The sequence below is a fragment of the Protomyctophum bolini genome, assembly GCF_963924005.1.
Source record: "Protomyctophum bolini genome assembly, chromosome: 4".
In the NCBI taxonomy this organism is placed as follows: Eukaryota; Metazoa; Chordata; class Actinopteri; order Myctophiformes; family Myctophidae; genus Protomyctophum; species Protomyctophum bolini.
The window spans coordinates 7,200,234-7,217,312 of record NC_137865.1 but is presented as its reverse complement, the minus strand read 5'-3'; the positions used below and the strand labels follow the sequence as shown (position 1 = coordinate 7,217,312).

General features: G+C 43.6%; 1 protein-coding gene across 1 annotated transcript in view; it reads left to right on the top strand.

The window, feature by feature from the left end:
• Positions 1-17,079, top strand: part of LOC308314286 (metabotropic glutamate receptor 8-like) — a 245,923-nt gene that overhangs the window by 192,410 nt on the left and 36,434 nt on the right. Inside the window, exons 7-9 of the mRNA XM_080761827.1 lie at positions 1,986-2,125; positions 5,033-5,179; positions 6,846-7,634. Coding sequence (XP_080617953.1) covers positions 1,986-2,125; positions 5,033-5,179; positions 6,846-7,634 — 1,076 coding nt within the window. The remainder of the gene's footprint in view (positions 1-1,985; positions 2,126-5,032; positions 5,180-6,845; positions 7,635-17,079) is intronic.

Below are 17,079 nucleotides of genomic sequence, written 5' to 3'. Positions count from 1 at the left end.
ATATTGGCTGATATTACAGTATATAAAATGTATTGTCACCTGGGGTGACAATACATTTCAGTCCGCCTGCAATATGCACTTTGTACAACATGAAGGGTCATACAGGGGTCAAAACTAGCACACTTTGACATCATTAAAGAGCCCTCATGGAGCTCAACTCTCAGGGTTGGTGAGAGTGTGGTTGTAATGAAGACCCCTAAGTGCTGAGAGAGTGAAGAAGAGAAGGAGAGAGGGATAGTGAGAGAGAATGGGAGAGGGAGAGGGAGAGAGAGAGATGTGTGTATTAAGGGCTAGTATATAAAATGCACAATCTTTTTATAGTTTCACAAGATATAGTATTAGTCATAGTGATAACACAGCTCTGATTAACACGTTTATTTTATTGTTTTATCTTGATTGAGAGGTGACTGTTGACTGTTACATCTGACTTTGATTGTGGGCCGTGTGCATTTTCAAGAGCATGGTTATATTTGTATGGTCAATCAGTCGATTGAGTTCTGGCTTGGATCAATCGTATATTTACCTGTATCACAATGAAAACAAAATTTTATAATTCATTAAAATCTTTGTGATTTGCCAATATATTATTTGACTGTTGTTGGCAATGCCCTTTTCCTTTTCTTTAGATGAAGAGCTTTATCTGATACTATACACATCCACTCTTTTTCTCAACTCTCTCGTTCCTACAACTCCATGAAAGTAGATTTAATTAAGCAATATTACACGAGAGGGTGTGCGTTATACTGTCATTAATGGCACGCCTGCGTTGCTGCAAGAACGAGCTGAAAACACGTTTTTAACCCATTCTGACCGGGCACCCATTTTGGTGTTGGCATCATGTTATGCTTTAGCTATTGAAAAATAGCAGATCTACAAGCTCATATCGCGCCACCGAGTGGCGCGATACGAGCTTGTAGGTCTGCTATTTTTGAAAAATTCGAAGAACGACTGACATTTTTAGAATCTGATCTCAGGTCAGAATGGGTTAATCAGACCAGTGTGTGTCCCGTGGAAACCTCGTATGAATCTGATCTCAGGTCAGAATGGGTTAATGACAGATGAAGCCACTACGACCACAAACGTCCCAAGAAGCTATATAGAGCTATATAGCCTAGCCACCGAGAGTTTCAAACAATCGGATTGCTTCCTCGAAACGACCAGTTGTATAATAATAGTAATATTATACCGCCTTCCCCAGATATTTTTAATAATGTGCTCTCTCTCTCTCGGCACTAATGTATGAATGTGAACAATGCTAGTCATTTGTATAGCTGTTTGTAGCATATACCGTGATATGGGAATATGATTGGACCAGTACTGCTGTCAGAAGTAGGTATATGGTAGAAAGGAATTTGCATTGAAGAACATAAAGAACCAAGAGACTGAAAATTATACTTAATGATATTATTATATCGATTATAGCGATTGCTGATTGAAACTGGTGTGACTGAGTGAGTGAGTGAGTGAGTGATGAGCTGTGAACTGATGCAGTACCTGTGACCAGATACAAATACAGACATACAATAAACCTGGGTTACATGTTCCTGTGACAAGCCAACGGGTAAACTAAAACTGATTTGTAACAAATCAAAACCCTATATAGATTTACTTTGTACAAGAAATTAATAGCAAAAATAGCAAATGTACAAGCTCACAACGCGTCACATTGGGCTGCCTTGTGACTGTAGACTGTATATCAGTTTAGAAGAAACATAATGACAGATTTTAGAACATTTAACCAAAATACAGCTGCAAACACAGTTACCACACATTTGTAATTAAGTTGTGATATTATCCAGTATCATCCAGTCTAACCTAATGTTAGCTAGTTATTATGGTACGTGCTTTGTGTTTGTGTTGTGATTTAAGGTACTGTACGCTGTCAACAGAATGGGTGGTTCTACACAAACTGTATTTTGTATTCTTGTCAGAACCTCAATCCAAAACTGTCTTCTGACAATTATTATTGTCTCCATGTCTTCCAGGAAGTGCCGGCACTCCGGTGGTCTTCAACGAGAACGGCGACGCCCCGGGTCGCTACGACATCTTCCAGTACCAGATCAGCAACAGGTCCGCCATGGAGTACAAGGTCATCGGAACCTGGACCAATCAGCTCCATCTCAATGTAAGACCTCCTGGAGTCTACTGACCAACTCCTCCTCTATAGCTCTGTTACCCTGTAGCTGTTGTCACAGTTTAATGAACCGTATAAACAGTCAAATTGACGCCTTGTGGTTAGAGTATCCGCTCTGAGACCGGGAGGTCGGGGTTCGATCCCCGGCCGGGGTCTTACCAAAGACACTGAAGATGGGGACCTGCTTGGCACTCAGCAAACAAGGGTTGGATTGGGGGTAAGTCCCTGTGACACACTAGCGTCATGTCCAGGGGGTGAACTTGTACTTCAAGCTGCCTCACGCTAAACGGACCAGTAGCGCGTCCGTTTGGCTCCATTTCTTCACTCTCAGAGTTACAGTACACAGTTCATTTGGAACCACCGCAAGTATATATCCTTGAGTGTCCCTGGTCCCTCAATGATTTTGAATAATTTCATTAATTCCCCCCCCCAAAAATATGAATAATTTCATTCATTCCACAAAAAATCATGAAGTTCGCTCTGTGCGCATTCACTCTGTGTGCATTCACTCATGACAAAACCGCACTTAGGGGTTGACACTAACGGTTGCTCGACTACCCGTGGAAAGTAATTAAACCGGGAAAGTGGAGTTTGCATATATTATACGAGGAGCCAATGGGGCGACGCTACTATCTGCTTTTAGGACATTGAACGCCTCTAAGTCAGAATCCCTCCTAGACGGAACGATATCACTTAGTGTCAAGCCCTGATTATGTGAATTAATCATACAAAAGAAACAGTCCCGGTATGTACAGACCTGACAAATGCTAATGTAATTTAGGGCTGACCCTGACTGCTGTCCGTTGGGTTAACAGAAGGAAAATTACTTAATGTGTCATTATCTCCCTCTGGCCAGCCGGGGGCGCCTGTGGAGGGGAAAGGAACTGGTCAGAATAACGTGTTCCTTTCACGCGCTGCGTCCGGCTGGGGAAACCCCCCCCCCATGTCAGGTGAAAAGAAGAAGATTGGACTCCTCATGCATAGAAGGAAGCATGAGGTCAGTCCGCTGACCCCCCAGGTTGGCAGAGGAAGTGTAGCGCCCAGGATTACATTAGATAATTGACACTGGGTGAAAAAATGGGGTGCAAAATCATGGGATAAAAATAATTGAAAAAAAAAAAAAGTGTCATCATCCGTCACTGTCATTGAACCAATCACGATGGACTGATGATCAGTCATCAAAATTAACAGGACAGAGGGGTGGCAGTGATGAGTGACAATCATCTTTAGCCCATTTAGACCTGAGGCCAAAGTGCTTTCTAAATCCTGACCTATACGTTGACTTGAAAATGTTGTTTTATTCCAAAATGTTTTTCAAAATTAATGTTGCTTGCTACAGTATATAGCATATCGTCTCCGTCGGGTGGAAACCTCATATGTCAAAAAAAACAAAACATCAAAAGTAGCAGATCTACTTTTGTGAAGCTGCTACTTTTGATGCTTTTGTGTGAATTTACAAAAATGTTTTGTTAATTTACTTAAATTTAGTTCATTTACAACAAAAAAATAACACAAACAGACAACATAGGCTTTCCTGCCATCGTGATGCCCCCTGAGCAAGGCACTAACCCCAGTTGCTGCAGACTGACTGCTTAATGGATTAACAGTAACCTGCCGGGGGGTCAGGGGGTGACATTAAGGGCTCTCAATCCCCTAGTCACTGTTTTCTCACTCAACAGTAAACAAACCAACAGTAGAAATGTATTAAAGGATACACTATGTACATTTCTTAAGGGGAAAATGTAAGGGCTTTTAAGACTCTTTTAATTCCTCTAAATTCAAGTAATGAACCAACTATACTATTATATACCAGTAAGACGCGCAAACGCGGGAAGCGAACGCAGCTGAGACCCTGCAGATCATGTCTGTCTGTCTGTCTGTCTGTGTGTCTGTCCCGCTGTTACTGTATATGTGGACCTGGCCCCTTTTGTCCCCATATATGGAGCTGAGTGGACCTGGCCCCTTTTGTGCCCATATATGGAGCTGAGTGATTGCTGATGCAACACACTCCATATTTGGATAGCGGGACAGACACACGGACACACAGACACACAGACACACAGACAGACAGACAGACATGATCTGCTAGGTCTCATAGTAAGTGCTCACTGCGTTCGCAACAATGGTCAAACATTGGCAAAAATGTCAAATATTACCTATAAGAAAGAGGTAACAATTGTGAAAATAGCCGATCGTCAAGCTCACAGCGACTCATAAAGGTTTTATAGGAGGGTGGTACCAGATCGTATGTACGTGACATCATCAGCATACCCAGAAGTTATGCGGGAACGAAAAAACGACTTTGTCCTTGACAAGTTGACAGCCCATATACATCCAAACAGAAAAGTCCTATATCTGATTGCATTAAACAATGTTGAACGACATTGAATTCACTTTTTGCCACTCAATTTGCCATTCACTTTATGCATGTGCATACCCTCTATTGCGGCTCTCACTCTGCAGAAGTAAAGCCCTTTTGGACTTAAAAACCAATCCCATTTATAATTGCTTAACCCTATATTCTACCCTGAGCCCATATATATATAAACACTTTCAACCTGGCATCCCTGTTTTTGGGCATGTCATTTCCTCCCTCCCCCTCAATAGCTCAGACGACACAGCCCTTCAACATGTCTGTCAGTCATCCCGGTTCTCCTTATGTGCGTGTACATGCTGAACATTTAGAACATAATGACCAATGCCTGTGTTTTGGTTGCCACATCACACATTTGCTGGCCGGCAGCTATAGCTCTTGGTGTATTTGGCAGTGAGCTATAGTCTCGTGTGGGAGGGGGACATGTTTTGTCCTTCAGGAGCCAAGAAGGGAGACATGGGTCAAAAGACTCCTGCTAAGTGGTACAAACCTTTGTTCATTCTCTCTGTTCTGGTCCGTCTCAGATGGACGCCATGCAGTGGGCCAGCGGAGACCCGTCCATCCCGGCCTCTGTGTGCAGCCTGCCCTGCCAGACGGGCGAGAGGAAGAAGGTGGTGAAGGGAGTGCCGTGCTGTTGGCACTGCGAGCGCTGCGAGGGCTATCACTACCAGGTATACAGTACGGCTAGAGAACTACAGTATCCATTATTCTTCTGTCTGTCTGTCCGTCCGTCCAGCCATCTTCAACCGCTTATCCGTAGTCGGGTCGCGGGGGCAACAGCTCCACCAGAGCGCTCCAGACTTCCCTCTCCAGACCAACGTTATAGTGACTTCCTCCTGGGGGATCCCCTCCACCTGCGCCTTGGTCTGCCCCGGGGGGTCTCCTCCTCCCCTTGTGCCAATATTCTGTGCCAATATTAATTGTATCGATTACTTTTTTGGATTAATCAAATATTCCAGATGTATACAGTATGTCTTATTTTTATTTTTTTATATAACAATGTTCTATCAACACATTGATTAACCGCTTAATTTATTCGGTGTCATGCAAAGAAATACTGACGATAGGAAATCGTGGAACAGTGGATTCCAAGCTAGGGATTGATTATTGCTTGGTTCTTTTATTGAGGTAGGGTAAGTGATTTCCTTTGGTTAAAATAAGTGTTAAATAGCTCTATATTCTGATAGTACTCATTTGCTATAGTGTTTTTCTTTCTCCATGTCTCTCTAGCAGCTCATTATTTAACAGAAAATACATTTTCAGGTCGGGATACCGTATCCAATCAGGATAGAGTCAGGGATTAAACAAGTGAAATTGGAAGTGATGACAGAGCAGACAAATTTGGAACCGGAACACTAACAATTAAGCTGATACGTGTGTCCTTTCTCCTGATTGGTTGACATTTTGTCACACATCTAAAATGGTATTTGATTAAAACACGGGGAGATTCCTGTTACTGAACAAACTCATGATATCAATGATTACCATCAGAATATATAGCTTTAACCTTTTTGTCAGGCTTTTTCTGCCTTCATTTGATAGTGTACAAGTAAGCGGACGGGAAATGGGGAGAGAGAGATGGGTAGTGACACGCAGCAAAGGTCGTCGGGATCGAGGTTTGAACCCGCGACACGCTGTCAGGCTGGATTAGTAGCCTATATAGGTGTCCGGACCGTTTATTCCAGCCCGGGCCGAGCGTTAACCCTGACTGGTTTTCTGAAAAACCTATGTTTCTATGTCAGTCGTTGTCAAACATTGTCATGTCAAGGACCCTAAAATATGTATGTATTTGGCAATGGACCCCCATCTGAAAATATGTTGTTCCAGGGACCTTCCAGAAGCAAAGATTTGAAGAAAAAAATTGTTATAATAAAATGTTTTCACGACAAAAAATAGCAAAAATAGTTCGGCACTCGGTGCCGTGCTACGAGCTGGTAGATCTGCTATTTTTCAATAGCATAAAGTATAACACAATCCTTAACCCATTGATGCCTGAGGCCAAATCTGGGAACGCCTTCTAGGGCCTGACCTAAGGTTTCTGAAAACCTTCAAATTCTGATGATTTCTTTTTTAAATAGTTATGTTGCTACATGTATAGCAATAGCTGATGAGACACAGAGAGCGCGGCCGGCATCAAGGGTAGAACAACGTATACGTTACACCAGGCATCAATGGGTTAAAACACCAAAAGGGGTTCCAGCCCAGAATGGCTTAACCTTTTAACAAAAACTTTTAGTTTTAACCAAAACAATATCACTATAATAACCCTCCCTTTTAAATGAATTAACTTCAATGAACCGTCGCACCCCCTTCCCTTCCCACCCACCCACCCTGCAGGCCTCCCAGTTCACCTGCGAGCTGTGCCCCTACGAGCAGCGCCCCGACCTCAACCGCACGGGCTGCCAGGCCATCCCCATCGTCAAGCTGGAGTGGAGCTCGCCGTGGGCCATGGTGCCCGTCTTCATCTCCATGCTGGGCATCGTGGCCACCACCTTCGTCATCGGCGCCTTCGTGCGCCACAACGACACGCCCATCGTGCGCGCCTCGGGCCGCGAGATGAGCTACGTGCTCCTCACGGGCATCTTCCTCTGCTACGTCATCACCTTCCCCATGATCGCCGCGCCCGACGTGGCCGTGTGCTCCTTCCGCCGCGTCTTCCTGGGCCTGGGCATGTGCTTCAGCAACGCGGCGCTGCTCACCAAGACCAACCGCATCCACCGCATCTTCGAGCAAGGGAAGACGGCGGTGACGGCGCCGCGCTTCATCTCGCCGGCGTCGCAGCTCGCCATCACCTTCTCGCTCATCTCGGTGCAGCTGCTCGGCGTGCTGGTGTGGTTCGCCGCCGACCCGCCGCACACCTTCGTGGACTACGGCGAGCAGCGCACGCAGGACCCCGGCAGCGCGCGCGGCGTGCTCAAGTGCGACATCTCGGACCTGTCGCTCATCTGCTCGCTGGGCTACTCCATCCTGCTGATGGTCACGTGCACCGTGTACGCCATCAAGACGCGCGGCGTGCCCGAGACCTTCAACGAGGCCAAGCCCATTGGATTTACCATGTACACCACCTGCATCATCTGGCTGGCCTTCATACCCATCTTCTTTGGGACGGCGCAGTCGGCGGAGAGGGTAAGTGGCATGCGTTTATGTTTTTTTTATTTGTGGCTTTCGCCTTTATTTTATATGTATTTTTTATGGAGGGACAGACAGTAGGCTGAGAGGAAATGGGGGAGAGAGATGGGGGGGAAGACATAAAGGCTGTCGGGATCGGGAGTCGAACCCGCGGCACACTGCCAGACTGGATTATACCAGCCAAGGTGCCTGGACCGCTGAGCCATGGCCCAGGCCAGCAGCATGCGTTTTTTTGGTGGTTTGTAATGGGTGACGAAGTCGGATCACAGTCGGTTGTAGGGATGGGACGATAATCGTGTATTGTGAAATTGTCCTCCGTCATACACTATACTGATGAATTAGCTTTGGTTGAGCTGCAATTTCAGTACCATTTTAGACCCTCTATACTTGATCAATCTGACCTGTAAAGAATGCATTCGGCACGCACTTGTTTCACTCAAATACATATACAGATATCAATATGTGACTAAATTTGACTGAGAGGCTGCCATTGCATTTTTTTATTTTTTGAATTTCTTTTCATATTTACATGTCGATTTCAGCTCTGACACTTATTTCAGACAGGCTCTATAGTGTGTGAAGAGTCTGCCTGTGCTATTAACTCATTTCGGAGAAAATAAATAGTCTTTCTCCTCTGGTGAAAAGCTGGAGTTTTGCGTGATGGCAGGCTCTCAGTCAAATCTGGTCACATTATATCATCATTTCTACAAGCTCACAATGTGTCGTGTTGCAACGCGTTGTGAGCTTGTAGATCAGATATGTTTGCCGAACTTCCTTGCTTGAATGGGTTCAAGTGGGTTATACAGAAGCGTCATTTTTAAGTTTCAAGCATTGGTTTTATTAATTAATATCGAAAAGTTTCTTTGCCACCACAGGGCACGTATACAGCATGCATCTCACTGCTATAGTGATTCAACATGTTAATGCTCAGTAATGAATTCATGCAGGCTCCCTCCCTGGCGGAGGTATTGTTAACCCATTCTGACCTGAGATCAGATTCATACGAGGTTTCCACTGGACACACACTGGTCTGATTAACCCATTCTGACCTGAGATCAGATTCTAAAAATGTCAGTCGTTCTTCGATTTTTCAAAAATAGCAGACCTACAAGCTCGTAGCGCGCCACTCGGTGGCGCGCTATGAGCTTGTAGATCTGCTATTTTTCAATAGCTAAAGCATAACATGACGCTAACACCAAAACGGGTTCCCCGTCAGAATGGGTTAAAGGCTTGCAGCCGGAGCTCCATACAGAGATGAATGGCCTGCAGGTGCAGACGATCCAACCCGTGAATAATAACGCAATTATTTCTGCCGCGTCAGACTTAGAAAAAACACCACAATACCGTGCAGTAAGTAAGTACGGCGGCGGGAACACGCTGACCTTCAGCTCGTGGTGGTGTAACCGTGTACAGTATGTACAGTATACACACACATTCAGTGGACTATATAATATATCACTCTACATATTTAGAGATTCCTCCCTCGAGAAGCGACTATAATAGAGAAACGGCTGGAGCTTCGTCATCAGATTTCTGTAGCTTGTGCACTTTAGTGTAATACGATGGCCTGTACCGTCAAAGGTGTTCTGTGAGAACTGAGCTCTGGTGGGAAGTACAGTAGCTATGAACATTTACTCAATCACCGTACTCAAGTTCAATTATGAGGTACTTTTACTTTACAGTATTGTACAGCATGTACATTTTTGAGGGGCGCAAGCCCCTCCTATACACAGGTTTAATGTTTGTCCTTAGTTCAATGTTTGTTTTGTGAACGCCATTGACAATGAAGGGAAAATGTACGTCCTAATGTGCCTCATTACGTCATATTGTCTCTTTATTGTTAATGGCATTTAATGTTTGTGTTGGCACCGTTTGTTTCACATCACCATTACATCACCTAATCATGCGCATGAGTTAGACTTTAATATATTAGCACCCCTCTAAATAGAGGCACATATTGGACGTTTTACTCCACAACACTAATCTGGAAATGTTGCTGTCAAGTTACTTTGTTTTACTTTTAGAATATTAAGGAAGTAGCCTTTTTGGTAACCAACAGTTCCGACGCCATGTGGCCCATATGGTGGGGGCCTCAGTGGCTCAGGGGTAGAGCGGCTGCCTAAGGAACCGGAAGGTTCCCAGTTCGATCCTTTGCTCCCCCATAGTTCGTGTCGAACCTTGAGCATGACGCTGAACCCCTAATTGCTCCCAATGAGCAAGCTGGTGCCTTGAATGGTTTCCTCCGCCAATGGTGTATGAATTTGTTGCGTGAATGGGTGAATGTAATGCACGATTAGAAAGCACCTTGGATAAAGGCGCTATATGTACAGTAAATGCACCAGTGACCATTTTACCATTTACCATATTATATCAGGAGCCTATCTCGTGTTTCTGTTGTGTGAGGGCAGCTTGTACAAGTACACCCCGTAGTAATTGTCACAGGGACTTACCGACAAAACCTTTTGTGATAGTCTGAAGATGGGTGAAGTTCCTTTTTAAGCAAAAAAGGAGAAAAATAAGAAAAGAAGGTTTAAAAAAAACATACCAGTGAGCTAGTGTGCTCACTGGTATGTATGGAATGAGGTTCACATGAATACTGGGATATCACTTGATATAACACTGTGATATTGACCGGGGGTTTGGTTGTCAGGTATATTGAGTTTTGTCTGCTCCAATGTATGCACGCCCACATCTCACTGCTTTTTCCCTTTGATTGCACACAGCTCTGTTACTGATGAAGCCATACGCCGTGTGACAATAACTGTTATTATGAACGCCGCCTGGCACAGGTGTGGAATCGACCGCTCATATTGAGCTAGCCTGTGTTTCTGTTTACTCGCACAATGGAGACAAACTACTTTTTGGTTTGTTTCAAAAGGTCGTATTTTACCCCATATTCTGTGTGCGCGTGCGTGTGCGTGTGTGTGTGTGTGTGTGTGTGTGAGTGTGTGTCACTATTCACAGTTCAAGAGCTCTATACTGGCTGATAAATCACTGAATGTTAATCTTGCCAACAACATGCAGGGATGTCCTATTCGAGGTCGGGTCAGAGCACACACATCCATAAAGCTATACAGCAGCAGTGCAGAAATTAATCGTCTATAGCCTGCCAGAACCGTAGCCTATACGTTTTCCAGGGTTTTCTATTCTTTAGTTAATCCATGTTTTGACCCAATCGAATCGTTATAGCTGCCGCTCGTTAGCATAACAGTCAAAGTGGGACAGTGGCTGCGGCCATTTTGAAGAGGCGCGCGCATCCACTTGCACTCTAGATAAGCACTCTATGTACTGCTTTCAAAGGCCTGTATCTCCACATCGGCGCAACGTTTCTGGTGAAAACAAGGTTTTTCAACGGCCGACAGCAGGCGCTGTGATACTCGCGGTCGGGTTTCTTCACCACCGACCGAGAGAACAACAACCGGTCAAGACACCACACACAGCATTGTAACATCCGGTTACGGATATTTGGCTCTTCAAAATAAGGGTTGCGTGCAGAAAAAACCTTGGCAATGCACGATAGATAGATTAATTAATGCTGGCGGCAAAAGTTAATAGTGTCACCATCACCAGATATAATGCTGATATTATAACCATGAGCATTGGATACAGGCTATAGTCTCGCATTGGCCATCTTTATACCACAATGTCTGAATTCTATATAGAGCCTGGATCTGCAACACCTGAAAACCAATACTTTTGTACTTTTACTCAAGCTCATTTAGATTTCTGGACTTTTACTTGTAACTGAGTAGTTCTATATTGCAGTATTGATAATGATACTTTTACTTAACTAAAAACTTTTTTCATCTGCCTTTTTCTGTTCACGAAAGTATATGTTCTCCCACATTTCTGATTAGCCTATCTCTATAGGACAAATTTACATGACGGCAAAAGATGAAACCGAGTTGCATAACTATATCCGCTGTATACTCCCGGCTTGTTTTCAGAGCTTTCCGTTGCTCAGGCTGTGTACAGTATGACAGTTAAGCATTATTTTGCTATAAATTCTCTGAGTCAACGTTCTGGCTCGAGAGACTATAGACAATATGCCAGGCAGAGTGAGAAGTCAGGATGGCATTCTGCAGCTAACTCCTGAAAACACTGGTTCCCTCGAGGAACTTCAAACGCCTCCACTTCCACTTACGCCTACACAGACAAAATGTGTACAAACTTGTTATTATTATTATATTGTTGCAGTGTTTTTCACACTGTTTTTCACCCCCCCCCCCCCCCCCCATTGTAGAGTTGAGATATATGAAAGAGTTGAGACATTACATTTTCGACTCGGTTCCACAGATAAATATTGTAGGAAAATTGCCGATCAACAAACTTGCCGCACCTCGCGCAACGCAGGCCTTGTGAGTTTGTAGATCAGCTATTTTCAGCTATTCTCTTTCTTATATTATATTTGACAATCTGCGGCCAATGTTTGAACAGTGTTTATACTGTATAGTTTAGGCATAAAAGCTCTTAAAAGTCCTACGTTTACTGTCATCTGCCCCATAATCATGTTCGGAGACTTCGTTCAGACCCCCCCCTGTGGGTCCCGGCCCACAGGTTGAGAGAACCACTGCTTTATTGAGTCGCACAGTGTGAAATAACCCTGGAATACCTCTGAATGGTGCTTTCATCCTTGCTAGAGTGAATACAAAATAGTTTCCATGTCAGACAGACATAATATTATATATAGATGTCTTTTGAATGTTCCTATCTAATCTTGTCAGAATCCCCCCCGCCGCCTTGATTGATGTTTCTGTACGGGAACCCCTTTTGTTTTTTGGGGGGGTTTTTTCCACTTAATTTTTTATTGAAACCCTTTTTGGTTTGGATTAAAAAGCAAAACCTTGGATGATTTTCTCGTCATCTTTTATATCATGCACTTGTTGCCGTGGGAAGACTTTATTATTTGCCACTACCAACCCCCTGTGCAAACAACAACAACAACAAACAGACACTATGCCCCGTGTAGCAGCGCCCTGTGGGTATATAACCAAACTAGATATTCAGCTTTTTTTCTGAGGCACCCCTATAGCAGGCCCCGGGCCACACAATAGCAGAGTCACAAAACAAACATGGCCTTGGGAGCTTCTTCCAGTGTTGCACCACAACCACACACACAACAACAACACACACTCCCCCGCAGCCCGCCAGACGAAGAAGAAGAGGAATCAGTTAAGCTACGAGCCAACATCGACCTCTCTATAGACCCCATGTCGCTATCCTATATTCCCGTAGGATGCAGTGCAGCAGATTTAGATTTTATTCATAGTCATAGTCTCTTGAATAGTTTTAATTTAGTTTTAGTCACATTTTAGTCACCTGGAATGTTTTTGGTGTTAGTCTAGTTTTAGTGGACTAAATATCATAAGATTTTAGTCGACTAAATCTACGAAAAATATACGATCTACAAGCTCACAACGCGTCACAACGCGTCGCATCGCGTTGTGGATCGTCTATTTTCAGCATGCAACTAATTGTAAAATGACTTATACTGGATCTCTTGTCCACTAGTCCCTTCCCTTTTAAGTCTAGTTTTTATTTGTCGACGAAATTGTCAGTATATTTACTCATAGTTTTAGTCATCATAGCTTAGTTTTTATTTAGTTTCCATTTAGTTTTCGTCAGTGGAAAAAGGTAGTCGACGGACATTTTTCGTCAACGGAGTCAAAACTGCATATATAGGATGGTGGGCTGGATGTAAGCCAAGAAAAGTCTGTCTATAAGACTATAACCCTCACCACAGGGAAGACAATGACGTATACTGACAGATAGTATAGGGTTGGATAAGCATGGGGTTACTGGAGTTAAGAGAGTAATACATGAGTTGATTTTGGCTTTGCTACACAGTGGGTATTGCAGGGCTCATCTTGGCACAGGGCCACTAACCTTATATATATGTTCCCCAGTAGGCTCAGGAGCCAGACAGTTAATTGCCTCCAACAATGTTCAAATGTTTCCGGCATACAGTCTGGAGCAACGGAAGCTCTAAGAGAGATTAAAATAGGGTGCATTTTGCATCCCAAAATGCAGTTTATAGTTAATAAAACAACGACCTCTGCATCCACGGGATGCACTATACTGTACTAATGTACAGTTTTTTATTCTAGTTTATTTTGCTATAGCTTTGGTTATAATAATCATTTCTACTTCTGTTTTCTACATGAATATAACCACATTTTAACCATATAAAATGAAATGGGAGTTAAAATGCTGCAAAATATGACTCCTAACGTTGTTGAAGTGGGACTCATAAAATGTCCCTGGGACTCATCTAAAGGACCCATCCCTGCATCCTGGGACTCATTACATTGAAAACTTATGTTGTATATTTTATACCATCCAGGAGAGTAAATGTGCAACGGCAGACAGGATTCGATGTTCCATGAGTAGTTTATTCAGAGTACAGCACAGCAGTGAAGCGTAGCATAAGCTCACCTCCGACGGCGAATGCCGTCGGAGAGAATGACCCCCTTTACAATGAAAACCAATCGCCTTAAAACAGAGTCACAAATACACATTGTCCCAGACTGGCATTAGCCCCTCCCAGGAAGGTAAATCACTGTAGCCCTTGATCAATTGTTCTTATCGCATGTTAAATTCTTTAGGTGTGACCCAGGATCCGACTTTAAACATGTAAACAGGCCACCAACACCTTGACTCTACATAACAAAGACAGGCCTCTGAGAGAACTGCCTTGCATCTAGTGACAGTTGACTTATTTAGCATGTCCTTAGCATTTTGACCAAATAGTGTATAGTGGAACATTTCTTTAACAAACATGAGATTTTATATGAATTATTGATCCTAGATACGACATTTCCCCCCTTTCAGCAGACTCACCGTCTGCTGAATACAAAATGTGGAACAATAATTCCCTTACACCCCCCTTGACCCTCAGCTTGACAATACACATTCAAGAAACCAAAAAATAACAGCATTACAGTACAGAACTTCCCAAAAAATGGTTTTCAAACAGACATCCATATGTGTATGAATAATGGGAAAATGATTAGTACAGTTAACTGACATTAAACAATACATATGCCGCTTTCAGCTCCATTTTACAGGAGCACTTTTTTGATATGTAATAACCTACATGATTTTACTACTAAACTCTGCTATTCCAATACACAATGTCAGCTAAGTCCCAGACTTACATCTGACAATCACCCAATGGTGACCCAAACATTGACGCGCCAGAGTCTAACAATAATAGCACATAAACCTCTTCATATCTATAGGAAAATACCTCATTGATTCAATTAGGCTAAATGACTCAACTTATCTAATTATACGACAAACACATACCAACATGAGGCCTATTATAATTCATGCCGAAAACAAACTTGACGCACAATTTGTAATCGGAGCGAAGGAAAGTTCGTCTCCCCTCCGAATTGGACAAAGGAAAGTTCTTCATGTATGCTGCTCTTTCCAGTTTACCTCGAAATGTTCGCTTAGCTGCACGGATCAAAGTTGAGAAAAAGTTCACTGCTGTTTTCCGCTGTCGTCGTCATCATCTCTTCTCTCCCCCCTCCCAACTCTGAACCATCAGAGCTGGGAACACTCGTGAAGAGAAAAGAAAAGGCTGGAACGTCTTCATCACAGACCCCTTGATCAGGTCCACGAAGGCACTCAGCTTAGGTCGGTCAATCAGCCACTGCTGCGCCGTGCTGCGTCTCACTGCTCCCCGTCGTCCTCCTCCAGTGCGCTGATGCAAAGATGCAGGTCTCCGCCACCCGCAGCCGCTCACCGTCACCCCGCTGTCGATGCAACCGCTTCCGTTTATCCTCTCGCAGGGCAGAGCCGTGACTCAGTCCGTAGTTGGTTAAGGCCTCCACCTCCACGTAGACGCACTGAACGTCGGATCACGCTTCTCCACCGTCGCTCCCAAAAACTCCCCTCCCTCTTCGCAGGTCCGTTTTTATTGTGCCGTAGAATTTATCCACGCCATCAAAACCACATCGGGCGCCACTTATGTTGTATATTTTATACCATCCAGGAGAGTAAATGTGCAACGGCAGACAGGATTCGATGTTCCATGAGTAGTTTATTCAGAGTACAGCACAGCAGTGAAGCGTAGCATAAGCTCACCTCCGACGGCGAATGCCGTCGGAGAGAATGACCCCCTTTACAATGAAAACCAATCGCCTTAAAACAGAGTCACAAATACACATTGTCCCAGACTGGCATTAGCCCCTCCCAGGAAGGTAAATCACTGTAGCCCTTGATCAATTGTTCTTATCGCATGTTAAATTCTTTAGGTGTGACCCAGGATCCGACTTTAAACATGTAAACAGGCCACCAACACCTTGACTCTACATAACAAAGACAGGCCTCTGAGAGAACTGCCTTGCATCTAGTGACAGTTGACTTATTTAGCATGTCCTTAGCATTTTGACCAAATAGTGTATAGTGGAACATTTCTTTAACAAACATGAGATTTTATATGAATTATTGATCCTAGATACGACACCTATTTACATCACTGGAAAAGGATCGGAGGATAAAGCAGATGTGACCCGCTTCCCATTCGTCTTTACAGTCACACAATCAGAAACTATAGTATGCAAATATTGGGTGCGTTTATCACCGGAGGCTTTTTTTTTTTTTTTAATAGCAGCAAAAGCAACTATACAGCAGAGCCGGTAGGCTATAAGGCTGGTTTGTTGTGGTTTCCTTGATTAATCCTGAGGACCCGACGTGAACATTTACTTGCTTCCAATCTAACGAAAAACAGTCTGCTCTGCTGTGAACTGGTAATGTGTGAAATGACTGTTTGAAAAGCTGCCACACAGTTAGACACAGAGCAGCAAACTGGCTGGCTGCGCCGTTCAGTTCACACGTGTGTGTGTGTGGCAGGCAGCTCCGCCCACAGAGGTTGTCGTATTTAAAAAAAAATATATAGAGGGGGAGGTGCGTGTGTGCGTGCAATTTTCTTACGTCACACTATCCGTGTTTACTTCATTGGCCCGTTTGACCGTCAAGGGTTCAGCCTCCAGGAAGAAACCCTAAATACAAAGTTATTACACCATTGCACATAAAAAAAACTCCAGGGTGTCTAATGAAGTACTGTCACCCCATAGACACATGAAAAGCTGGGAAAATACAAAAATTGTGGCACTCCATCTTTAACAGAAATGCATTTAATTTAACTATTTAGTATTTACTGAACAATACAACCAACCAACAATACAACTGGACAAACCAACCAACCAACTCTACAATACACCAACCAACCAACAAAGAGGCTTTGATTTGATTGTGAAGACATGAATTATAACCAATAAGGAACCAATAAAGAAATGTTTACTTTATCAAAGCATCCTCCTCCTAACAAAGCCAACTACTGCAACTGAAAAGAATGGAGAATGTGGGCAGTTTCGTCACTTCACGGGAGTTCTTGAACAACTGGTGTTTTCTTTTATTCTCTCAAAACAAC